General features: G+C 51.8%; 1 protein-coding gene across 1 annotated transcript in view; it reads left to right on the top strand.

The window, feature by feature from the left end:
* NMNAT2 (nicotinamide nucleotide adenylyltransferase 2) overlaps positions 1-24,673 on the top strand; it is a 98,358-nt gene extending 73,685 nt beyond the window's left edge. Inside the window, exons 4-11 of the mRNA XM_014456091.2 lie at positions 247-325; positions 3,004-3,139; positions 4,916-4,987; positions 6,111-6,155; positions 10,020-10,096; positions 23,252-23,353; positions 23,468-23,535; positions 24,176-24,673. Of these exons, the coding sequence (XP_014311577.1) occupies positions 247-325; positions 3,004-3,139; positions 4,916-4,987; positions 6,111-6,155; positions 10,020-10,096; positions 23,252-23,353; positions 23,468-23,535; positions 24,176-24,278 (682 nt within the window). The 3' untranslated portion in view covers positions 24,279-24,673. The remainder of the gene's footprint in view (positions 1-246; positions 326-3,003; positions 3,140-4,915; positions 4,988-6,110; positions 6,156-10,019; positions 10,097-23,251; positions 23,354-23,467; positions 23,536-24,175) is intronic.
* The last annotated feature ends 1,527 nt before the right edge of the window (positions 24,674-26,200 follow it).

The following is a 26,200-nucleotide window of genomic DNA, read 5'->3' as shown; positions in this document are numbered from 1 at the left end:
GGGGTTCCGCCTGAGCAGATGAGTGTCAGCGTCCCTGCATGTCAGCCCACACACCCCTCCTCTCACAGAGGGGAAACTGAGGCTCGGGGAGGAGTATAGGCCCAGGTTGTATCAGCTTTGAGATCTAACTACACAGCATGACCAGGTCTGCTCAGCGCCTTGTGTGGTGGTCTTTGGAGGGAACCAATAAGAAAAGAGGGAGAGACTGGACACCAAGGGAGACCCCCTCTTTCCCCCATTGTGCAGGGTGGACCCCTGGGAGTGCTATCAGGACACCTGGCAGACGACCTGCAGCGTGTTGGAACACCATCGCGACCTCATGAAGGTGAGCTGGCCGCGCCGAGGGGTGGGGGACCACAGAAGCCAGGCAGGCTGTGGGGAGGGTGCCGCTGGCCTCCTGACCTGGTTCGGTCTCTGGTTTCTCACCAACCAGGCCCCAAGCAGCACACGGGAGGGCGGTGGGCTAGGCACCCAGAGCAGCCCCAGGGACTGCACCTGCCCTGCTCCCCTTGCTGGATCTGACCTGGGGCGGTTTTCATCCTCTGGGGGCAAGTTCAAGGTGGGATGAAGACCACAAGCAAAGACTTCAGAAAGCGAGAAGCCCAGACCCCAAGGCCAGACACAATCCATTCTGCTCACCTGCACTGACCCTGCTGCAGGGCCCTCCCAGCCCCAAACCAGGAGCCCCTCCAGCGCATCTGTGCTTCGTGTCAAAGGGCCTGTTCCGTCTCCTCCTTGGGGCGCTGTCTGCGGCCCTGACAACCCCACACTATGCCAACCACGGACCATACTTTATCTTAACAGACACGCAGCCTTTGGTCTCCAGACCGTCCAGGGAGTCCCAGAGGAGTCGAGAGGACTAGCAGGCAGTTGCTTCATCCATTAAGATTTCTCCCAGACCCCGGGAGTTGAAGAAAACCCATGTTCCTTCCCTCCATTTTCAGAACCCTTCACACTCACCCCGAGTCTTTTCGGGTCCCCTTGAAAGGACTGGCGAAGGATGGCACTGGCTACTCCCCTGTGCTGCTCCATGATACAGGACACCCCGTCTTACTGTCTAAGGACGTATCCGTCAGGACAGGCTAAGAGATGCTGTGGTAACAAACATCCTTAAAATCTCAGTGGCTACCCACACATTTTTTCTCACACTGAGTGTCAGCTGAGGGGCCACAGGGACCTGTGCTCCCAATAGTCACCCAGGAGCCCGGGTATCATGATGGAAGGGAGGACTCCAGAAACCCACAGACATGCCTGGGCCCCGGGTATGCCAGCCATAAAGCCTGGCTCCTGTTTTGCTGTCTAGGTGCCTGGGCTCCCCACCCCTTCCTCTGTTGGCAATGCCCAGAGGCATGGTCCTGGGCCAGAGAAGCTGTGCCAGGCACCCCAGCTGCAGCAGTGACAGGCACAGATGGGCAGAGGATGTAGCTCTCGATGGCCCCGGGCTTGGAGCAGGGGCTGGGCTGCCTCCTAAGAACCTTGGCCTCCCCAGTCCTAGCATCAGGCTGGGTTTCTGGCAGGGAGAGTAGACCCATCGGAGAGACAGGCACGGGGCTTAAGAAGTGGCTCAAGGCCACGTTTGGGAAGGTCTCTGAGAACCTGAGAAACTGACGAGGACAGATTGGGGCAGGCGGCCTGCCCTCTCCTTCCCTAGCCTAGAACTAGGATGCGCGCAGCAAGAGGAAGAAACTCCTCGGCTGCCAGACCAGTTATTATGTGAGAATGTGGCGTTTTCTTACCTGGAGGTGACATAACATTAAAAAGGGGGCAGACTGTCCCTTCCACTCCACCAGCAATACCTTCAGAGGGTCCCCCAGCCCTGGAGCTTGGGGGTCCTCTGGCAACAGCACAGTCATCCAGAACGGGCGGTGGGCAGGGGCTGGGATGCTGGCTTTCAGGGAAGGGGCCTGGAATCAGCAATGGCTCTTCCAAGGCTACACAGATTGAAAATTCATCCTTCATTTCTGTTGCCCAGCAGCCACTGTCCCCTCACTCCTGGGTCAGCTGTGACGAATCCTGGGTATCTGCTCCGTTTTCTGAAGCTCTAGAGCAGTGGTTCTCAACCTGTGGGTCGCAACCCCTTTGGGGGTCGAATGACCCTTTCACAGGGCTCGCCTAAGACCATCGGAAAACACATATATAATTACATATTGTTTTTGTGATTAATCACTATGCTTTAATTATGTTCAATTTGTCACAATGAAAATACATCCTGCATATCAGATATTTACATTACGATTCATAACAGTAGCAAAGTTACAGTTATGCAGTAGCAACAAAAATAATTTTATGGTTGGGGGTCACCACAACATGAGGAACTGTATTAAAGGGTCGAGGCATTAGGAAGGTTGAGAACCACTGCTCTGGAGAGAAGCAGCGCAGGATAACACAGGACAATGCTGAATACACATAGCATTTCCGCTTGGCTCTGGAATGTGGCTTCACACTGGCCCGCTCTGCCCAGGGCCCCGCCCCACCCTCCTGCAACACAAACGCTTCCTGCTCTGCCTGGCACCGCTCTGGCTTGGCCCTGCCGTTGGCATTTCTGGCCTGGAGAGGCGGCAGATGGCGATAGTGCCTGGTGTTTATATGACCTTTCCCAAGCTCACACAGCCCTTGTGCAGACATGACCTCATTTGAGCCCCACGAAGCGGGCAGGGAGGCAGGTATGCATGTTGCCCAGAGGTTACAGCGCGGGCTGGGGGTACCAGGTTCCTGCCACGTGCCAGGCACTCCATAGACACCTTGCATATCCTCCCTCGTATAACCTCAGCACAACCTGGAAATGTTGCCTCTCTATGCTGGACTCCTGAGCTGAGGTTCAAGAGGAGTGAAGTCCCTATCCAAGGTCACACAGACAGAAGGGGGCAGAGCTCAACCTTGAACCTAGGTCTGGGCAACACCACACCCCATTGGACAGCACATGTGCGTTTGGAGATGATTAGAAACACTTTCCGTAAGTCACTTGGCTGATGGCACCGACTCTGAACTTTTCTCTTCCCCCAGCGGGTGACCGGCTGCATCCTCTCCAATGTCAACACCCCCTCCATGACCCCCGTGATCGGACAGCCCCAGAACGAGAACACCCAGCCAATGTACCAGAACAGCAATGTGTCCACCAAGCCCACTGCAGGTAGGGAGCGCCGGCGTACCGAGCGTTCTCCCACTTCAGAGTCGCCGGGAGCGCTTGTTAAAGTCCAGATTGCTCGGTGCCGCCCCAGATCTGATTCAGTATGTCTGGGAGAGGGAGAGTTCGCATTTTTAACAAGGTGATGCTGATGCTGTGGTCTCCATAGCGACAACCCTTCATATAGAGCAGGGGTCCTCAAACAATGGCCCGCGGGCCACATGCAAATACAAATATTGTATTTGTTCCCGTTTTGTTTTTTTACTTCAAAATAAGATATGTGCATGTGCATAGGAATTTGTTCAGTTTTTTTTTAAACTATAGTCCGGCTCTCCAACGGTCTGAGGGACAGTGAACTGGCCCCCTGTTTAAAAAGTTTGAGGACCCCTGATATAGAGGGTCAGAGAGAAATGGCCAGGATTAGAGAGACAGAGAGACACAGGGGTGAGGGTATGCATTCTCCTACTGTATATCAATATAAATTATATAAATATAAACATAATATAAATATAATATAAATATAATATAAATATAAATATAAACTGCCTCAATGGAAATGAAAGATACAAAAGAGGGCATTGTCCTCTGCCTCTCCCAAGGGGGTTGAGGACTTTGGCCAAGTCAAACAGCGAGGAAGTAGCAGGACCAGGAGTCAAACCCAGGCCGTCTGCATCCAGAATCCCACCCTCTTACCCCCCTCTTCAGTGACAGAGAGGTGGGGGGCCACCCCACAGCCACCCAACACCTAGCACTGGGTGCCCACACTGTGCTCAGTGCTTTACCCGGCTTCTGTTCGGATGCAGTGATTCTGCGATAGAGATAGGCCGTTCCCATGGACGTGAGATGCAGAGGAGACGTGGTTTGCCTCAGAACACACGGCTGACACGCACAGGAGCCAGCATTCACATTCAGGCCTTTCTGATTCCAAGGTCTATGCTCTTTCTGATATTTTCTTCCAGGCCAATTGCAAGAGGCAGACCCTGGTATTACTTTTCCAGCCTGGAGCCCATAAGCGATTATGTCATTAGGCTGCTATAAACAGGAAAGAGTTCCATAGTTCACATACAGCCACAGGTGGGGGCTCAGAAAAAAAAAAAAGTCTGGATTAGAGCCCAGAGAGATGATGGAAAACCAGATACCTCTTGGCCAGAGTAGGCTGTCTGATTGTTCTAAGGGCCGTCTGCATGGGAAGGAATGACCAGCAGGAATGATTCCACATGAATCCTCTGCCACAGGCCCAGGCTCCTTGGATCTGGGGGTCAGTGTTCAGCGGTGGGTAAAAGCTCATGATATTAAAAAAAATAAATAAGCAAACAGCCAATATGCCCTTTAAACACAGGATATAATCCAACTGATGTTACACAGACATAGCTACATGATACACATTTGAAAAATGGAAGAAAATAAATAATATACCAATATGTCAGTGGTGGTTACCACCACTGACATATTGGTATATTATTTATTTTCTTCTTCATATGTCTTCCTCTTCTATATTTTCCGATTTTTCAACCGTGTAATAAACATGACCGGAGAATAGACTCCAGTCCATGGTTCAAAATGCTGTGCCTTGGACTGTGAATGAGAAGGAATCTTTGCTGTCATGTTTCTGTTCTTTCTCTCTACCCTCCTTCCACCGCCCACTGCCCCCATCCGCCCCCCTCCAGTGCACCCCGCTGTTAACGGGGGCCGATGCCGGGCTCACCGAGTGCCAGGTGTGAGTGTTCTCTCCCTGTCCCTGTGTGTCTTGCTCTCTCCCGCAGCCAAGATCTTGGGGAAGGTAGGAGAAAGTGGGGAAGGTAGGAGAAAGCCTAAGCCGGATCTGCTGTGTCCGCCCGCCCGTGGAGCGCTTCACTTTTGTGGGTAAGGAGCACGGACCTTCTCTCCCAGTCCTGCCTCTTTTCTTTCCCTCCTCCCTTCATTCATTCAGCAACACCCCCGCCCCAACCCCATCCAGCACCTGCTATAGAACAATGGTTTCAAGAAAACAGAAGTTAACAGTGGTGCTGGTGGAGCTGTTCTGGGAGGCAGAGGGCATGACCCTCAGGGCCTGGGCTGCCTGGGAGACCCCCTCGGAGATGGGCTCATTCCCCACCCCGACAGGAGGTGTCTACAGGCCTAGGAGTTTTCAGGGAGCCCAGCATCCCCGCTCAGGTCCTTCCGGCTCAGGCATGCCTGTCCTCCTGGCGGCAGGCGAAGAACACACACACTTTCCCTAATGCCCTCTGGTTTGGGCTGCTCCCCATGGACCCTTGCATGGATGGGACTCTCCGAGCCCCCAGTCCCACTCGGCGGAGGAGCTAAAGGCCCAGGCCTCTCCCCTTTGATGCTTTGGGGCTGACGCCTGCCATTTCTGAGATTCCCAATCGCAGGCGTCTCGAGAAGGAACTAAGAGGGACAGTTGAGGAGGAAGGGAGGCAGGGGACCAAAGTGGCCTCCCCGTGGCTTTGTGCACGCCGTGCTCCCCCGCGCAGGCCTTGCACACGCGCAGGCTCGCGCCGAAGGCTCTGTCGCTCACACCGGCCTCGGGCTCTTGCTGCCTCCCGCCCCGTGGAAAACCGCCAAGGCTGTTTTGCCTGCCCTTTGGGCCACGTCACCCCTAAGGAGAGAGGGCCACCTCCGTGTGACTCAAAGCTGCCTCCCTCGGTTCGAGGGCGTTGCTCTTCCCTAAAATACAGAAAGACACAGAAGGCGCTCAGCAGGAGCGTGTGTTGTTCATCACTGGCTCGCCCAGCAAGGCTAATTCTGATCGTCCCCGAAATGTGACGCCTGCCCTGGAGCCCAGGGAGATGCTCCCTCTCTATTTTGGGCTGGACTGTGCTGTCCATTCACTCCATGCAGATGCCCCCTGTGCAGGGAGGCAAGCACCCCCCACTCCCCACCCCCACCCCCTCCCATGTACTCCTTCCAAGGAGCCCAGGTGGACTGCAGGTTGGGTACCAGGAAGTCGGGGCCCTAATGCTTCTGTGTTCCCCTCTCCTCCCAGATGAGAATGCCAACCTGGGCACGGTGATGCGGTACGAGGAGATTGGTGAGTGGGGATGGGAAAGCAGGGGTGGGGCACGGGGAGCCGCCTGCCTCCACCACGGGCCAAGTGGGGGCGGAGAGAGGCTTGAAAACCCTGGGCCAGGGTGGCTACCGGGTCTACTCTCAGAAGAGTCCCAAGCAAAGACCAAAGTCTCAGTGATCCCCGTTTGCCTCCTAACTGCACTCACACCAGTTCCCAGGAGGGAGGCCTGATCCCTGGGCAGCTTCCCCTTGGAGCCTCCTCTCCCTCATCCAAAGACGTGGGAGTCGAGCTTCAGTGCCGGCCAGAGGGACCCGCCCACTCCACTGCACAGGAGGCAGAAGACCTTTGGATGGAGAGGGGCAGAGAGGGAGCCGAAAGCCGCCCCACAGCCTCCCTGCAGCCTGGGGCTGAGGCTAAGGCGTCTACTGTCCATGCGAGGGCCATGGAGGCTCAAGGCCAGAGCAGGTGGAGGGCGGGTACCCGGAGCTGCCAGGTGGAAAGGAGCCAACCTGCCCCAGGGAGGGAACGAAGTCCTGGCCAACCTGGGGAGCAAACCAGAAAACTGCAATCTTTCCAAGGTTCCAGAGTGGATGAGAGATACGGGGGGACACAAATATCTGACGCTGGGGAAAGAGCAGACAGGTTCCAGAATGCAGCTGGAGCTGCACAGGCACCAGGTGACACAGGGGTCAGTGGCAACGGGATGCCTGGATCTCTAGGGGGAGGGACAGCCTGGCGTCCAGCAGACACGCTCAGTCTCCAAGGTCCAGCTGCAGAGACGCTGCAGGTGCCCCCTCCCGCTGTCCTCTGTCTGGGGCTGGCGGTCACGGCCTCCCGCAGTGACGCTGGGAGGTGGGCTGCACTTGAACACCAGGTCCTCCCAGGAGGCCCAGCAGCTGTGACATCATTTCCGGGGGGCTTTTCTGGGTCCTGTCCTCTGATCTGAGGTGCACTCGGCTCAGCTCTCGCTGCTTTGCTAGAACCGTTGGCAAGGTTTCCAGGAATTTTGTGAAGCGGCTGTTACATGCAGCCAATACAAAAAAATTAAATTATATCAAGTAACAGTTAAGTAAATTGTGTTAAAAACAAAAGTAATGAGTACTGGAAACTCCTCACTTCCTAAGTAGCTGACCATATTTTAATAGCCTTTATTTACTGGCACGGCCCTGTCTGAGGGCCACAGAAAGTGGTACCTGGCTTCCTGGGTGCACCCCAAAGCAGGCAGGTGCACAGTGGCCACAGCCTCCAAACCCAAAGGCCGGGATGGGAGCGAAAGCCCTGCACCCCCTTCCCCAAGGGTCCACACTGGCGAGGAGTTAGTTTTCGGGGAAGTTTCATGACCAGCAGAACTCCCTCCTACAGAGGCAAAGCCAGTGGGGGTTTGCACAGGGCTCTGCTCTGTGCCCAGCGCTCACTGCAGCCTTGGGAGGGGCAGTCTTAGCCCCCTGTCTTACTTACTCTGCCTTCAGAGGAAGGAAAGCTGGGTGGCCACAGGGGTCAGGATGGATGCCTGGCCTGGCACAGGTGGCGGCTGCCTCTGTGTGCGGTGGGAGCTGGGAAGGGCCGAGGGGCCTGGGCTTCACATAGCACAGATTCCTGGGTGGGGAGGGTGCCTGGAGAGCACTGGCTCTGGCTGTGGGCCCTGGATCCCTGGGTGGGGGGAAAGAGGGAAGTGGGAGAGAGCGCCCTGCCTCCCCGGACCTCCGTGCTGTGAAGCCCTCTGGCTCACACGTTCTCTTTTTGCAATCCCCTTGCACACTTCAAGAGAAGGGAAAAGCCATTTTTCTCTTAGCTCAGTTAGCATTTTGGCTCCATGTTCTTAACCAGCTGACTGCCCCCCTTGGGGGAGGTGGGGAGGGGGCAACCCCTGACCAAAGGCTTTGTGGGCTATAAAGGCCTCCTGTCTCAGGCATGAAACTGGGAGAAATCACTGCCGCCCTCTAGTGGCCACACGTGAAATCCCAAGCCCTGTGAGGGCCTGGGGTCTGTGATAAATACATCTGCTCTGGCCCTGTAAGTGAAGGTGGAGACTCCACTCTAACTCGCGGTGCTCTGGCTTTTAACAAAATAATAATCCAACATTCTACTGGAGTGGGAAAGCGAGGCTCTGGCTGGGGGTTAGAAAAGAGATTCATTCCCATGGCTACAGAGCAGAGTAGGATGTCGAGCAGCATCCCTGCCTCTCCCCGGTCTTGACAACCAAACACCTCTCCAGACGCTGCCAGCTTCTGGAGACAAAATTACCCGCAGTTGTGAACCACTGAGGGAGAGCGAGCTGAGGGCCAGCACATCCTCTGGGCTCGGCCCCCTAACTGAGCTTTCAGGTGCCTGGAGTTTGAGCCTCAGCCTTTCAACAGGGAACTGACCTGGCACCCTGGCTCCTGGTGGGGGACCGGGAACAACAGGCTCCCAGGAGTGAACCTGGCCTGGCTCCTCTGAGCCATACCAAGGCCGGTTCCTCTCCACAGGTGGGGAGTCGGGCCAGCAATCCCAGGGCATAACACAGAGGGAGGGAGGCATCGCTGACTAGGGCGACACTTTCCCAGGCCCCCAAGATATAAGGGCAAAGGCCATGATCGCCAGCCCAGACCGCCCGGGGGCTCTGAGACAGCCTGCCTGCATGGCCTCTGTGGGTCAGCTGGTCTGCAGTTCACTTAGCCATATGTCCTGAGCACCTACTGTGTGCAGGTCACTCTGTCTGGCCCTGGGGATATAAAGGTAAGTTAAGGTCCCTGCACATAAACAGGTCATTCGGCTATAGCAGGACATCAGGAGGAGAGGGAAAGGGAGGGGGAGGGGGAGAGAGGGAAGGGGGGTGAAGGAAAGGGACAGCAGGAATATTTAGGAGTTAAGCCCCCAGGGCTCCCTGGGGCTCCCTGAGGATGGTCTGTTTGAGTGGGACAATGAGATGCTGCCCTGTCTGTTGTCAGCCCAAGCAGCCTCCCTCTGAACCATCGGGGACTCCTGCAGCAGGGACAGCATCACGATCTGAAAGTCCCTGTCAGGCCCTGAGCTAGCTGTGGGGTCTGAGGCCACCTCAGCCTCAGGGCCTGGGGTGGCAGCGGCCTCTGGAAGGCTCAGAGCCAGGCGGGCTCACTGTTTCAGACAAGAAGCCCACAGCCACAGCCTCTTGACAGGGGGCCTGGGATGGCTCCGAACTAAACACACCACTGAGTCCCGCCCCAGGCAGAGAGCTCTCCTCTGTGGCTCCAAGAACCCCAGGGTTTTAATGAGCGAGTCAGTTTGCTGCTTGTTTTAAACCACGATGGGCCTCCCTGGGCTAATTCAGAGCGCGCTTAATGAGGGAAGAAAAACAACTGACAAGCGGGGAGTGTGCCTGGGAGTCAGACAAGGGGTCCTGGCACCACTTCTCCAGCCCTCAGCTGAGGACAGGGGCCACGGAAGGAGAGGACATCTGACAGCTCAGGTACTGCCCCAGGTGCACTCAATGCCCCCCTTCCCCCTTCCCCGCGTCATGTCGGCATTGGTGATGGGAGACAAACCGAGACAAGGCACAGCAGCAGAGAAGCCAATGCCACTGACCCTTGAGTTTGATGTGAAGCAACAGAGACCCTGAGACCTTAGTGAGGGCACATCGCTGGCTCCGTCTCTGTTAGAGTGACGGACGATCCTGACCCCAGAAACCCCTCAGTACCCAGCAAACCAGACCCTCCCCGAAGTAATTCCTCCCACAGGAGACAGGGGTGGTCTATGAACGAGCTGAGGGAGAGGAGAGCAAAGGCTTCTGCACTGCACACACCATGGTGCAGGGGTGCCTGGGAGCCCCGGGGGGGAGACTCCTGGGTGCATCGGGGAAGGCGGCTGAGAGCCGCATGCTTCCCAGGCCTTCACAGGCTCCCTCTGCAAACTCTGTCCCCTCCTCAGAGCTGCGGATCTTGCTGCTGTGTGGCAGTGACCTGCTCGAATCCTTCTGCATCCCAGGGCTCTGGAACGAGGCAGATGTGAGTACCAAGGTTGCAAGACCGCCCACGGCTGGCATGGGGAAGGATGGGAGGGGGCACTTGATGTGGGCCTCTGGTCTTCCCTCTCCCCACAGCCTCCCTCCCCAGCCCGAGTTTCCTCCCCACTTCTGAGCTCCCAGGAGGGCAATCCATTCCTATCTCCAGGGAAGGAAATTCTCACCCACCCCAGGCTGTATCTCCTACTGCATTTCCACACCCACTCTTCCTCATGCTTGCTCTTGTAAAGCCCTGGGGGAAGCCACCTGAGTCACAGAATACCTTCTCCAAGGAGTGCTTGGGGCAGGGGGGATAGGGAGGGGGGATGTGTGTGCTCCAGAGAGGGCTGCTGGCGGTAGGTGGGGGTGGGAGGGAGGGATAAAAAAGGCCTTTACCCCTTTGAATTATTGTGTTTTGTTTTCCTTGGATTCTCTTTGAAGAGGTAGTAAATATCACCCTAGAATTCCCTCAACTGGAGAATGGGATCCAAAGGGAAGACATTAATGGCAACAGGTCAGCGGGATCCTTCTGGCCATTGACCTGGACTAGAGGGAACCAGGAAGTTAAACTTGTATCACTTAGAAGCTCAGTGGACATCCTTGGTTACCAGATCTGACTGGGATGGTCTTAAGCCAGCTGATTCTTAAACGACTCACTCTTCTCGTGGCCATTTATTCTTGTTCTTTCACGAATTCATTCATCTGAGATCCAGAGCTAATGCCCCCAATCCCATGGATAGCCCTCTGCAAGCTGAGTCTCAGGCAGGAATTTCGGATACAGCGCTTTTTATTAACTTGCTGTGTGACTCTGTGCAAATCACTCAACAACTCTGGGCCTCAGTTGTATTTAATCTATAAGATCTATAGAATGTTATCTATAGCATCCGGAGATTTTAAAGAAATATACAATACAGTCCCTAACCCCAAGTAGTAGGTGGCAAGATGGATACATATGACTCTGGAGGGAGAGAGAGAGAGAGAGAGAGAGAGAGAGATTCGATAGGATCAGACTCAAGATTCTAGTTCTACTCTAACACAACTCGTGACAAAATATGTTCTGAGCATCAGGTTTTCCCAACTCTAAAATTGGTATAATAATGGTGCCTACCTCATCGGATTTGGGGAGAATTAGAGTTTCCCTATCTATAGCGCCCTGCCTAGCTCCTGACACACTGTTACATACAACCTATGTTAATAAGTGAGTTTACCTGCGCAGACATGGAGGGCTACACATGGGTACGGGGGAAGGGCATCCATGCTGACAGGCTGTGGGACAACCAGGAGGGGAGGAGAGACTCAGGGGAGCAAATTACAGTGCAGGCCTTTCATCTCCAGCCCTCAACGATTTCCGGCAGAGAAATTCTAAACCCCCTTTCAGTTCTGGATTAGGTGGCTCCATTAGCTTTCACTTTCCTCCCTGCCTCACAAGGTGCCGTGAAGGTGAAAAGTCATGCGGGCAAAGTTCTGTACAGATCGCAGCAGAGCTCTGCCAAGAATCCAGGCAAATGCGGGCAACTGTCCGGGGCAGTCCCAGCAGGAGGCCGGGCCTGGGAACCTCCAGGGACTCCTCTCCAGGGCAGACTCAGGCTTTGTGGAGCCTGAAACGTACCCAATTTGGGGTTCTGGAAGCATTTGGGGTTCTGGAAGCGCGGCCAGGGCTTTGTTAGCTGGCGGCCTGCAGGTCCTCTGACTGCCCTCCAGAAGGGCTACTCTCATTGTTGCCCGTCTGACATTTGAAGAACAGAAAAGTGAGCCCCAGGCCCTTCCCTTCCCTTTGGCCCCTGGAGCTGAAATGACATGTTGGTTAAGACAGGAAATTTGAGAAACCAATAGCTGTTGTTTTACTGGGAATGGGAGAGTGGAGGTGGAGTGAGACCCTCACCTACTCAACTGTGTCCCCACTTGGCGGGTCACCCCAGAGATCGGGGCTCCCAGCCTGGCTGCTCCCAGAGGACCCAGCAGGCCCAGGCCAGCAGGGACCCACATCTGTCCTGGTCAGGGTGCTGAGGACTCCAGTCCACAGCACAGGCAGCAGGCGAGGTGGGTGAGGGGGATACGCAAAGCTCATTAGTGGGTTTTCTAGAGCCCAGAGCTCTACCTCCCCACCCAGCCTGGCCCATCACTCAGTCCTTTGATTCAACCCCCAGCCAGTCTGTGGCGTCCTTAGAATCATGGTATCCGGGGCAGAGAGAAAAAAAACCAAGGAGCTGTTTCCTTATACAGTGAGTGTGAAGCTCAGCCCACAGCACAGGTGTGCCAGACCAAATTTAAACCAAATGTTTAAACCAAATTAAAATTCAACTCCAAATCGCTGTCCCACAGGGATGATGGGAAGTTGGTCTCAGTCATCACTGACTAGAACCTGAGAGGCTCCTGTTCGCCCTGCACATGAATATCAATTCATGAGGGTCCCCACAGACATCTCTACTCAGGCCTTGTGGTGCCTTGAAATTGGTGGCTCTATACCAGTGGTTCTCAACCTTCTGGCCCTTTAAATACAGTTCCTCATGTTGTGACCCAACCATAAAATTATTTTCATTGCTACTTCATAACTGTAATGTTGCTACTTTTATGAATCGTAATGTAAATATCTGATATGCAGGATGGTCCCACAGACATCTCTACTCAGGCCTTGTGGTCCCTTGAAGTTGGTGGCCTCTATGCTCACCTGGGGCATGGGACTCCTGGCTGAGTCTAGAAGCCCAGCGCTAGGCTCCCCCAACCTATGATCACCAGGCTTTGCTCCCAGGGTGATGCCTGGGAGGGAGGAGGGAGAGGTTTCACAGATCCCTAGCTTCTTTCCAGTAGTGGGGAGGGAGAGACAGCTAAAGCTCTTTTTATTCTGATGCTATATCCCTATCTTCTCTCTCCTCCTCGGGACATCTGGTGAAACCTCTTCAGGGAGTTTAAAACCACTGACTTAAAAACATTCTGTTGTCTGCCCTGCAGATTCCGCTCCTAAAGGGGCTGGCTCTCTGCTAGAAATAGGGTTGGGGTTGGGCAGAGGGGGGTACAGGGAGCAGGAAACTGTAGTCGCTCAGTGAATTATTCCACTGTCCTTATTTGGGGAAGGTTGGCTCTCCTGGTCTAGAAAAGGAAGGTCTTTTTCAAGACTGGGCACAGGGTGAGCCCTGTTTATTCTTCTAGCAAGGCCTGCCCTCTGAGGTCTGCCTGGAATTTCAGTCCCTAAGCATGGGATCACCGGGGATGAGGTTTGCAAGACCCGCTTCTAGCCCAGGTGTCGTTCATTCAGTCAACACTTCTCAGAACACCTGGTGAGCCCAGCGCCAGAACCTGCCCATGTCAGCAGGAGAACAAAGCTCCTTGGAAAAGTCCCGGGCCCAGGCTTTGTGTTCCAGTCTCCCGTGTTTTCTCCAGAATCCTCAGAAACCAGACAGGAGAGAAGGAGAAACAGCAACCTCTGCACCCTCCTGTAAGGGAAGCTCTAGGGAAGTGGGGAGCCGCTCTGTCCCCACTCAGGCTGGGCAGCCGCCGAGACAAGCTGCTCTCCAGCGGGACCGCCAGACCCTTTCCAGCCACACACTCTCCACCAAGTCCCTCTTGCTCTTTCTTTGCTTTGGATTCCTGAGCCAACGCTCTTTACCCAGAAATCTAATTACACAACTAAGGGACAACCCCACCCCCACCCCAACACACCCCGTGGGCATTTCCTGTTAGGCAAAGAGACCCATTAGCCCTGCAGAGCATTCCGACCTCCTCTGACCAGTAACACACTCCTAACCCTTACATTCCCCGGGGAGAAAATTCCATACAAGTGCATCATGTTTCTCCATAGGATCCCAAGGAGCTGCTTGTGTGTTTCCTGGTGGTTGGCATTTTCATTCTTGATTCCAGGAGAAATCAAGACTCAGGTTCCTGGACTAGCCTTGGAGATCAGGACCCAGCCTCCCCCCCACCCCAGCCTGTTCATTTCTGGGCTTTTAATATATATATCTATATATATATCTATATATATATCTATATATATATATATCTATATATATATATATATATATAGATATATATCTATATATATATATAAAATTAATTTCAGAGAAGAAGGGGGAGAGAGGTAGAAACATCAATGATGAGAGAGAATCATGGATCGGCTGCCTCCTGCATGCCCTACACTGGGGATTGAGCCTACAACCCAGGCATGTGCCCTGACCAGGAATCGAACCGTGACCTCCTGGTTCATAGGTTGACGCTCAACCACTGAGCCATGCCGGCCAGGCATTTCCGGACTTATTAGAGAACTAGTCTCCCCCAGAAGGCCTGGTCGTTGCTGTGCTGCTTCCTGACACCAGCACCAAAGCGGGTGTGTAGGCGGGACCAAGATCCGTGGGAAACCAAGGCCAAAGGCTAACCGGTCAGCCATGGACAGATTTATGAAGCAGGAAGATTTCATACTCACTCCCCTCTCCCAGACAAAACCTGCAGTCCAGGACCTTATGCTGCTAGCTGCTTTGTCCATTAGGTTATGGTGGAAGGCAGCCTGGCAAATTAACTCTGATTAGAGTATTCTTTCCTTCGATCAATCTTGCAACTAATACTTATTGAGTGTCCACGATGAACATAAGCACGTTATTTGCCCTGGAGGCACTGGCACCCTAAAAGTATCTTACATTTTCTTAGCTTAGTTCCTTCTAGTCCATGAAATAAAACATGTGAAAAATTCAGAAGAGTTTCTGACCCTAAAAAGCACTCAATCAATGTTGGCTGCTATTCATTCATTGGTTTTAAACTATTGAGTAGCTGCCATGTGCCCTGCACTGTTCTAGGGTTGGAGGAATAGAAAAAACAAAATAGACCAAGTGGGGAGACAGGCCATAAACACTTGGCTTGTGTCTCAGTTAACCCCTAGACTCAAGACCTAGAGCATTCCTGAGAAGTGGGTTCTCTATCCCCGTTTACAGATATGGAAACCAGGGCTCACATGGATTGTGACTTGTGCAAGACCTAACTATTGGTTAAGCAGAGAGGGATTTTGCATAAATCTTCAGCTCCCTAATCCAGATAAGATGGTCAAGTGAGAGGAATGATACATGTAATTCACAGCAGGCCAGGGAGGAGGCAGCACTGAGCTGGGCTTTGAATGATGGACAGGATTGGGTTAAGTGGGTGGAAAGAGAGGGCTTGAGAGGCTGAGAGAAGGCTGCACAAGACCCAGTGGTGGGAACAAGACCTTTTGGGGGGCGATGGTTCTGGCTGGTTGAACTAGAAGGTTTCTCTTGGTCTTTAATTGGGAAGCTTTTGACTTTTCAGCAAGATGGCAAAATCATTAAGTTTAATGATTAAATGTATTGGCCACTCGCCTTTTAAATGAGCCAGGGTCAATATTTAACCCAAAGGAATGAAAGTCTAAAAGGGATGTGAGGCACCAGAGATGGGCCAATGAGGAAAGTGTTTTTTTCTTTGTTCCTTTGTCTTTCTTTTTGCATTTCCCAAAGCCCGGCACTCCACAGGCCAGCTCCAATAGGCTGTAGCCGACATTTTTCCAGCCAACCAGCCCGTGGCCTAACTGCCTCCTCCATCCACCAGCTGTGGGAAACCAACCAAAGCAAATAAACAGGGAAAGGGCCGGGGGCAATGGCCACTCCAGAAGAAATCCCTGGGCTCCGGGACAAATGGAGCAAAGACAAACATTTGGTTTTTCAGGCTCAGATGGTTTTTATCAGACAGTCCAGCCGCGGCCAGGAAGCCCCACGGACACTCCCACCCTGGGGATTAGGTCCCCCGCGCTGATGAGCCTGGGCTGAGTTCACAGGCTCCGGGGAAGGCGGCTCAGCCCTGGCGGGGAGTTTCTGGTTCTCGTGTGAAAGGCACTGTTGGCTTCGTGTTCAGGCTGTTGACTTGAGTCTGGAATCCCCTGCCTTCCCGCAAGTCAAGTTGGAAAGGGGAGTGGAGATGATTTTCTCTGGGAACCCCCTCAGAAGCATCATTCATTTGTTTGCACTGAGCGGCATTCTGGAAATGCATTCCCACCTTCTCGACTCTGATCGCACTAGCCTCTCCCAGACTTCCCTCCGGGGAGGAGCGGGGGCCAGAACCAAGGTGGAGGATTCTTGGTTGATATGGGTGGAGCAGGTGGCAGAAGCCTGTCGCCTACTGGACACGTTCTCCCCGCATCATTTCTGACCCACTCAGAAGCATACAAAATGACATACCCCAGGGGGCAATGTAGAGTAATGAACAGAGGACTTAGCCCATGAGGTGCCTGGAGAAAAGACAGAGAATCTTTCCAAACCAAAAAAGTTTCAAGTCACTAAAACGTGAGTCTTAACAATGGGTCTAGAAGAGGTGTTGCTCTTGGCAAGGAGACCTGGCCCTGAGCGGGTCTGCTAGGGGCCGCCCGTGGTGTGAGCTCTTCACTTCTTGCAGGGAAGATTTCACAACCCCAGTCCCGGCGATTTTGAGAGGATGTTTAGTAAAGCTGGGGACAGTGAAGCAAGGAAGGGCTTAGGATAGAAGCAGCAGCAGGAGAGAGCCGAGGCGCGGCTGCCGTGGTTCTGTAGAAATGTTACAGGAAAGAAATGAGCCTCCGCAGGTCTGCCTTGGCTCACTGAGAAGTCAGGGAAGAGGGGGCCCTGGAGACAGGTTCAGGGGTTAGCCTGGGACGAGCTGCCGCTGCCCATGGCTCCCCTGGTTGCAAGTCTCCTGGGGTCCCTTAGAGCTTAGGAGATGCACACCTTTGGGGGGAGAGGAGAGAGAAGGAAAAGGCGCGGGCGTGCTCCTGGGAGGGAGAGCTGACTCTGGGATCCGTTGAGGGTTTTAAAGGCCGGGAGCTTAGGGAGAACCTCAATAGAATATTCATCAGCTTTTCCAGGTGTGCCCTCTCAGGGTCGTGGTTTCCACTGATTGGTCTTGGAAAGGGGACCAATCACGGGGTCATTAGTCATTGCAGCTGGTCCTGGCTTTGCTATTTTTCTAGGCCTGGAGCTGAAATACAACTGAGACCTGGATGTTCTGTCTAGGGAGGTGACCTTCGGTATCTGGCTGTAAATTGTCAGTTTGTTTAGCTCTCTGTCTCAGTTTCCCCATTCCACTTGCCAAGGACTTTTCCTAGCTTCTTCCTACACTGCCTCCGTGTAATGCTGCTGAAGGAGCCTTTAAAACAGATCAGAGTGAGTGTAAGTTCACCTCCTGGCTGTGCCACTTGGACTTGTGACTAAATCTCACTGCGTCTCGGTTTTCCCATCTGTCAAGTGAGAACTGAGGCACATATCTCAGAAGGATTAAATGTAATAATAAATAAAGCTCCTAACATTGTGCCTGGCACAATAGCAGGTACTGCTTCTTCCCCTCCTGACTGATAGTCCCATGTTCATCCCTGAATTTCCTCATCTGGAGGAGAAACACAAGGGTGCGCATGTGGCTCAGGTACGGTACCTTAGGAAGAGAGCACGGTTAGAATTCGGAACCCTAACCAGGGTCTCAGAGTGACCCTACAGAGGGTCTTACTAGTTAGACTTGCCTGGCTCAGTCAACGTAAATTGGATCCTGTTGCTAATAGAAGTCAAGGCCTCTGTTTAAAACATGCTAATGGTTTCTCTTTGGAATTGGAATGAAACCCCATCTTTACTGTGATCTGGTCCTTGTCCACTTCCCCCACCTCTCTGGGCTCCAGGTCCACTTGGCTTCTCTATTTGAACACCTTTTCCCACCCCAGGGCCTTTGCACTCACGGTGGCTTCACTGGGAATGCCCTTTGCCCAGGTGTCCCTGTCTTCCTCTTCTAGTCATTTAGAGTTCAGCTGAAAAGTAATTGTGTTTGATTTTGAAGGGGTTCAGAATAGGCCTCCTAAATGTGCTCTTTAGCCTGGGGATTATTTTGAGGTGAAGGCAATTGAGACCCTGTGGGGAGAAGCTTTTACTTGTCCCTTCAAGAATTTAAATTTGGAGCTTGGCCCATAATAAGTTAGCACCAGAAATAAAGTTTAATGACCTCTCTGGAGGGCACAGCGAATATTTAATCACTGAACACCTGCTCTTATCCTCCTGGAATGACCTTGCTCCCCTCTGAAGCCCAAGGCGTCTGACCTCATCTGAAGCTCAGAATGCCATTACCCCTCATTTTACCTGTCTTGACCCTCTCGTGTATGTGGGGTCTCTGACCCTTATGTATGTGGGGGTCCCATACGTGAGTATGTAATTAAATTTGGTTATTTTCTCTTGTTCATCTGCCTTATGTAGATTTAATTACTAGACCTGCTGGAAGAACCTAGGGTAGGGGTAAATTTCTTCCTCCCCCACAGTATTCAATATTGTCCTTAGCTCTACCTGATGTTTTCTCATTTAAATATTTATCTGTTTATGATCTACCCCTACAAGACAGTAAGCTCTGTGAGCACACTAAATGTACCCGTCTTTTTCAGCAACAGCAGGACAGGGACCAGTTTGCCACATACACCCAATAGAAAACTGTTGAATGGAAGAATGAAAGGGTACCTGGGAAAAGCTTGGTTGGAGGAGTTCAGCCCATAAGGTAGTTTGCCGCCGCCACGAGATGTGGCTAATGTTTTATGGGTAAACTTTTGACAGTTACCGGTAAGACATTAGCCACTAAAAGGATATTAGCCACTGAATAGTAACCTGGCCTTATCCTTCATAGCAATGCAGTTGAAATCATCATTTGTGTAATGTTTCCCACCAGTTAGTGATTGACCCAAGAAATGAAGCCATATCTGTCTTGCTCAACCCTCTGTTCCAGAAAGGTCTTGGCTAAGACCTTTGGGCATCCTCCTACCCAAAGCATCCCTAAAATCCAGCAAGGCAGGTCTTGGAATTCAGCCTCCTGGAGGGATGATGCTGATAACTGCACATTCCTTCCAAGAGATTTGCCCCCTGCGTTTCTCCCGAGGCCAGGTTGCTTCCTGCCTCAACATGTTTCACATCCTTCCCTCGGATTCCCTGAATTTGGGGAAGCAGAGTCCGCTCCTTCCACTTGCTCTCCCCATCCCCACCATCCCTCCCCTGGGGAGCCTTTGACTAGAAGATGAAAAGGTAAGATCACTGAGAAGGTGACATTTAATTGGAGGGTTTTGAGCTAAGGAGCAACATAATTTGTTTTTTAACATCAGCCTGGCGATTGGGAATAGACTGAAAAAGGCAAGAGAAAAACAGGGAGACTGGAGCAACTCAAGTGAGAGATGATGGAGGTGAATTAGTTAACTCCTGCAAACTTGCTGACTTAAACCACACAAGTTTATTCTCTTATACTCTGGAAGCCAGAAGTCCAAAATAGGTTTCGCCAGGACAAAACTAAGTTGTTGGCAGGGCCGTATTCCCCCCAGAGGCTCAGGGGGAGAATCTCTTTCCTGGCCTTTGCTGACTCCTAGAGCTGCATTTGTTGCATTGCTTGGCTCATAGCCCCTTCTTCCATTTTCAAGGCCAACAGTGTAGCATCTTCAAATCTTTCTCTGCTGTCCTTACACCATCGTCTCTCTTCTGTGTTCAATTGCCCTCTGCCTCCCACTTGTTATTGAAGTAGGTCCCTCCTCCTAGATTATTCTGGATAAACCTGCAGAGTTTCTTCTGCTACATAAGGTTTATGTGGTCATTATCTACCCTATCAAAGGAAGCTTGGACCAGAATAGAAGGGATGAAAATGGAGAAAAATGCGCCGGTTCTTGGATTTGTTTTGGAATCAGAGACAATTGGGTTGCCTTATAAATCATATGTGGGATGTGAGAGAAAAAGAGGAATCAAGGAACTTGCCAAGGCTTTGGCCTCAGCATTTGTAAGAAGAGTTTCCATTTATTGAAATGAAAAGCTGCAGGGAAAACATTTGGGGGGGGGGTGCAGTAATGATTGATTGATATCAGAGCGTTTAGGGGCTCATGGACATATCAAATTTGCGATGCCTCACCCCAACGGGCATGTTGAAAAGGCCGCTGGATATATGAGCCTGAAGTTGAGGAGAGAAATCTATGCTGGAGGTATCAATTAGGGAGCCTTCAGTGTGTCTTTAAAGCTTCGAAATCGAATGAAATCATTAAGGGTGTGAATACAGATAAAGAAGAGGTCCAAGGACTGAGGCATGGGGGACTCCAATGGTTCAAGTTCGAGGTTAGGGAGATGAGAAAGAACCAGCAAGATGAGAGACCAAAAAAGAGTAGATGCGGAGGTAGGAGGACAACCAAGACAGGGTGGTATCCCGGAGGCCAGGTGAAGACGAGAGGCAGGGACTTGGGGTGGGGCACACCTCGCCTAACTCTAGCACCTGGCACCTCCCCTCACCCCAAAGCACACACCCACACAAACACCCTCCAGCATGAAAATCAAGCCGGAGCCCTAGAAGATAAAGCCGGCAGCCTCTGGCCTGCACGCCTGCAGACATGCCTCTTTGATGTGTCTTGTCTCCAGACCCCATCTCCCTTGCCCGTCTGTGATTCCCAGGGGGCCAGTCTGTCACCTGTTTCTGGCAAAGGAAAACGTCTCAAGCAGCACGGTCTCCATCTGCTTGCTACCCACTGAGCCACCTGGCACTGTTATTGATTGGGTGCTCAGATCATTAGTTCCTGAGTGGAAAGCAGCAGATGCACTAATGTCACCCAGAGGGCCATCCCCCCAGGAGTCCTGACTACTGTTCTGAGCCATTGTTTTCATGCTTTAAACGAGGATGTTCTCTTTAAATAGCCCCATTATTTCAGGCATCACATATGAAATACCCATCCAGTTCTCAGAATCAAATGGAAGGCAGATCCTGCATTATGCGGCCTACACCAGATATCCTTAAGGGTCTCCCTTGTATCCCTCCCATTCCTCCCTCCCCTCCATTTCCTTCCCTTTTCTCCTTTCTTCTCTTTCCGTACCCTACCAATTCCCCTGGAGTTTGAACTCAGTATTTATTTAGACCACTGGTTCTCAAGCTTGGTTGAGTCTTGCAATCACTTGGGGAATTTTAAAAAACTGTTGATGCCTAGGTCCCATTCCCAGAGATTGATTTAATTGGTTTTGGGTGTGAACTGGGCTTTGGGAACATTTAAAACACCTGAGGCGATTCTAATGTGCAGCCACGTGTGAGAACCAGCGTCTTAGGTTACCTTGGGAGTAGTGAACCCCAGGGCAGCACTCTAAAAGCTATGGTAGGAGGGGCTGGGTCTGCCTCCAGCTCCCTGCCTTGCCTCTCCCTAACATGCCTGGTTTTTATAGGGCAGTTTAAACCGTGCCACTTTACCGGGTCTGAACACCACCGATCGGTGCAGCAAGTGGCAAAATGCTCTAGTTTTCCAAATGGTACGATCCCATGGGGCCCTGATATTTTACACCCACCTTTAACTTCTCTTCACAACGTCCCTCTTAGGGCACCTTCGGCCGACTTTTTATTTCAGCAACAACAGAGCTCCAGTTGCAACTCTAGCTCCAGTTGTCAGCAATGGCAGAAGTAGGGTAAAGTGGATGGAAAACCCAAGGGCACAGGCGCATGTGCACACACACGCACGTGCACCTAGTCACGAGCACGTGCACCCAATCACGTGCACATGCACCCAATCACGTGCATGCACACACACACATGCACCCACACGAACATAATCAGTGAATTGGACTTAGAAGTGGAATCCTGCTAGTACAGAAATCCCCCCACAGTGCTCCTTAATGTCTGTCGGTGTCACTAGTTTGGAGAACTGTAAGTAGAAACCTGGGTCCTTTGCTGCCAAAACCAGGTCTTGCTCAATGAGCTGCCTTGCTTAGAAGCAGCCGGCCTCCCCTCCCTACTCCCCCCACCTGGGATCCTTAATTGGCAAGATCTAAGCAATAATAATACGCCCAGGCTAGATCCAAGTCTCTCAGTGCCATCACTTTCAGACTCTTTGAAAACAAAAATTGGCCTGAGTTTCCAGAAAGCTTAGTAATATGTCTCAAGAGCTTGAAATGTGTCCAGTTCAGATCCTTTCATCTAATTATTTTACTTCTTATCCTAAAGAAATAATCAGAGAAGTGGTAGAAGGCTTATGTATAAAGATCTTCAACAAAGTCTGATGTATAACTGCAAAAAAACAGGTCACTGCCCACTTTCTATTATACAAGATCAGTTTTATATATCCTGCCATATCATAGTGCAGCTTGACAATAAAGGACACAGATTGCTGAAGCTTAATCTTTTCAAATAATTTTGGTGATGTAAGAATATGCTCACAATATAATGTTAAATTAAAATGCAGATAAAGTGATTTGTTTTTCAGTGTAATCCAATTGTGGATATATACACTTATTTGTAGAGAGGAAAACAAATGTATTATGGTTATATTAGTGGTTTTCTGTGTGGTGTGGTTCTGATTTTTTTTTATTCTTTCTTTTCTTCTTCTTCTTTTTTTGTTTTGTTTTGTTCTGTTTTAGTTTTCCAGGCTTCTATTATTGTCTATAGTCAGGATAAATTTTAAAGGTTATTATTTTTTTAAGGAAAAGGTTTCATTTCTCACATGGCAGCAAGCGCCTATCAAAGGCTGACCTCCGAAGTGACCCCATTATAATCTTCCTCCTATCACTTCCTCTGCACACACCAATGCATGACAAGCTCAGCGCTGCCCCTGAGACCCTCAGCAGCTTTGACTGGGGTGAGCAGGGAGCATTCTAGCCCCTCTCAGTAGCCCACCGGGGGGGCTAGGGCTTTTCTTGCTGGACAACGGGATCTGTGTTGCCACAGGCTGTCCACCATAGGACTATGTGCCATTCATGCTATTCGTCAGCATTATGAACTCAACAGGAGCCTCAGGGATTGGAGAGATCGTGCCCAGGCATGCAGAGCCACGCTTATTCATTTAGTCTAGGGGTATTTATTACGCATATTCTGTGTGCCAGGCGAAGTTCTCACTCATTCCACTAACACTGTTACGGGTTGTTACTTGAAGGAGCGGACTGATGGGGCTGAGAAAGCAAGTGTAGGACTAAAGCTTGGGGTTCCACATGGATGATACCTGCACCCTGCTAAGTAGTTGCTTGGTAGGAGCTTGGGGTCATGATCTCACAAAAGGCTTTCTCTCTCTCATTTCCTCTCTCTCTCTCTCTCTCTCTCTCTCTCATTTCCTCTCTCTCTCTCTCTCTCTCTCTCTCATTTCCTCTCTCTCTCTCTCTCTCTCTCTCTCTCATTTCTTCTCTCTCTCTCTCTCTCTCATTTCCTCTCTCTTTCTCATTTCTCCCCCCACCCCTCTCTCTTCTAGATGGAGGTGATTGTTGGGGACTTTGGGATCGTGGTGGTGCCCCGGGACGCAGCGGACACAGACCGAATCATGAATCACTCCTCACTACTCCGCAAATACAAAGTGAGTTCTCCATCTCCCTGCTGGTGTAGCTCTGTGATGTGGCCCTTTTCTGCGAGGTCGGGGGGTGGGGGTGGGGAGGTGGCTGGCAACCTATTCTCTCTGCTCTGTCCCCAGAACAACATCATGGTGGTGAAGGATGACATCAACCATCCCATGTCTGTTGTCAGCTCAACCAAGAGCAGGTACGTTTGACTCCTCATATGAGGAAAGAATGGGGAGCAGCCAGACCAAGGCTAAAGCAAAACTGCAGAAACCAAGGTGCATCCCTGGAGCCCTTTTGTACCTGTAGGTGCCTTCCCGCCATAGCCCCCCAGCTTGTGAGAGGGCACCTTCTTCTCCATCAGGCTCCTGTAGGGAAGAAAGGAAATGGTCAAGCAGAAGAACCCCAATGAGAATCATTTTCACAGACCATGGTGCAGAGAAACACAGAGGAAAGAGATAATAGCTAACATTGAAATGCCTACTGTGTGCTTGGGCTGTTCTAAGTGGGTTTCGTAATGAATCATTTAATTTTTGTAATAAACGAGATATTGTCCACATTTTGTGGAAGAGAAAACTGAAGAACAGATGGGCTTAAATCGCTTGCCCAAGGTCCCTCAGCTAGGAGCTGGCAGAGCCAGGATGAAATGGAGTCACCAGGTTGGGGGAGAAATTGTGGGCACAAGAGGGTATTTCCTAAGAGGGATTCCACTTACTTAGCCTAAGCAAAGGCTGGTGATGGGGCGTTGGGTACACCCTTTCCCTGAAAGAGAGTGGGAGACCAGTCCTCCTGCCGGGCTTCAGGGAACGATGTCCATCTGATTCCCATCTGTTCTCACCCAGGCTGGCCCTGCAGCATGGGGACGGCCATGTCGTGGATTACCTGTCCCAGCCCGTCATCGACTACATTCTCAAGAGCCAGCTGTACATCAACGCCTCGGGCTAGCGGCCACACAGCCCTCCGCTGCGCTCTCCCCACATCCTCCGCCAACACACTGGCCCCTCCAGTCTCTGTCGTCCCGTTTCTCTCCGGCCTCTGTTTCTCCATCTCCTCATCTTGACTGTTCTCCCCGTCCGCCGGCTCCAGCCCCCACAGTGTGGGGACCTTCAGAGAACCTCGGCATCCCTTACTCCGCAGTCATCTTTGGACAAACTTTCCTCTGGTCCCCGGGTTGGGGGTGGGTGAGGGCGTAGGGGTGGGAGTTGGGGGGAAGTGCCGTCCTTGGAGATGTGCTGGTGGCCATCTCCCAGCATGCTCTAGAGAGTGGCTCTGGTGCCCATCCTCCCAGCATGCTCTGGGGAGGCAGCTCTGGTTCTCGCCTTCCCAGCATGCCCTTTACCACAAAGGGCTATTTTTTTCTTTTCTGTTTTTTTGTTTTGTTTTGTTTTGTTTTGTTTTGTTGTTGTTGTTTTGTTTTGATTTTGATTGTTGTTGTTCATGCCTCATAGAACTTGGATGAAATCAGTGTCCGTGGTTCTTCACGTCTGGGGTCTTGATGCATTCCTGTGGAATCGCTTCCCTGTGATAGGAAACTGTGGCCAGACTCAGCACAGTGAGGGCCACACCCAGGGAAGAAGGCCAAGCCACCTCCACTTCTCCAACACCCCCCCCCCCCGCACCTACCCTCACCACCCACACCCACCCCCTACAGCAGCAGCAACAGTCTGGGGTCAGGAGTGAGATTTTCAGGTTCTGAAACCTGGGAGGCAAGTCTGGGGACAGTAGGGGTTCTTAGAAGAATTTGAGTCCATTTTCTTCGTTTCAGACCATTTTCCTGAGGCTCTGGGCCTAGGTTCACACAGAGCCAGTCCATCCCCATTTCCCGGTGACATCTATACAGTTACTCCTTCGGGCTGTGACGGATGGCAGAGAGTGGGTCTCCTGCCATCCCAGGCATTTCCAATCACCATCTCAGCCAATGGAGGCCATACCTAGCTACATCCTGCACCTGAGAAGAATCACATATGCAAGGCCACTGTATCCTAATGATACAGTCATTTCTGAAGAAAAACATGCTAGGAATTCACTCCCTGGGGATCTTTGCTAATTGCAATTATGACCTATTTGGCTGGGACATGTCTCTGTCATCATGTGAGTCCAGGATGACGTAGGAGAAAGCAATTGGTTGCCCTGGTGGCAACTGATGATCCTTCACCCACTGGAGCTGGGGTGACACAGCCTGAGGGCAGTTCTTGAGAAGCAGAGCCTTGGCCTTGTTGCCAGAGCGGTCTTATCTCCTTCTGAGCCGGCAACCATTGTCGTCACCTGAAGAGATCTGCCTGGTAGAGGAGTGGGTTCACAGAACAGAGATTGTGAGGGACATCAAGAGCCACTATAGTTCCATCCATTTTCTCCCGAATTCCCCACCTTCCTCCACCGCCCCTGGAAACAGTATTGGCAGGCTCTGTTCTTGTTGTTCAGGCCCCGTGCATGTCCTCCTTGGAGACCGAGAGGAAATTATTCTCTCGTGCCCTGTGTCTCTCATCCAGTCCCTGGCTCTTGGGCTTCCGATTGTCTTTGAGGAACCGTCCCCGAGCAGCAGGACAATTTTATCAAAATCTAGTACCAGCTATGGCCCAGGAGGGGTTGGGGGAGATCTAGTCCCAGGAACAATGGTCTCCACCACACGCTTCACATCTGCAGCATCCTTCAGTAGTCTCCAGACAGGGAACTGGATTCAGCAGAAGAGCATCCAGGAGGGCTATTCCTCTTGGATTATGGAAATAATCTCCAGAGGAGGGAAGGAAAGAGTCTATTCTTGGGTCTTAGTGCTCATGGCTAAGGATCATGGCTTCATAAGTGAAAAGAACTTTAGACATTAGTTGATCCAACATTCTCCTTTAAAAGATGAGGGAGCAGAGAGCCCT

This window comes from Myotis lucifugus, unplaced genomic scaffold (genome assembly GCF_000147115.1).
Source record: "Myotis lucifugus unplaced genomic scaffold, Myoluc2.0 scaffold_54, whole genome shotgun sequence".
Taxonomy (NCBI): Eukaryota; Metazoa; Chordata; class Mammalia; order Chiroptera; family Vespertilionidae; genus Myotis; species Myotis lucifugus.
The sequence above is the reverse complement of the archived record's forward strand: the minus strand, read 5'-3'. Positions and strand labels throughout refer to the sequence as shown.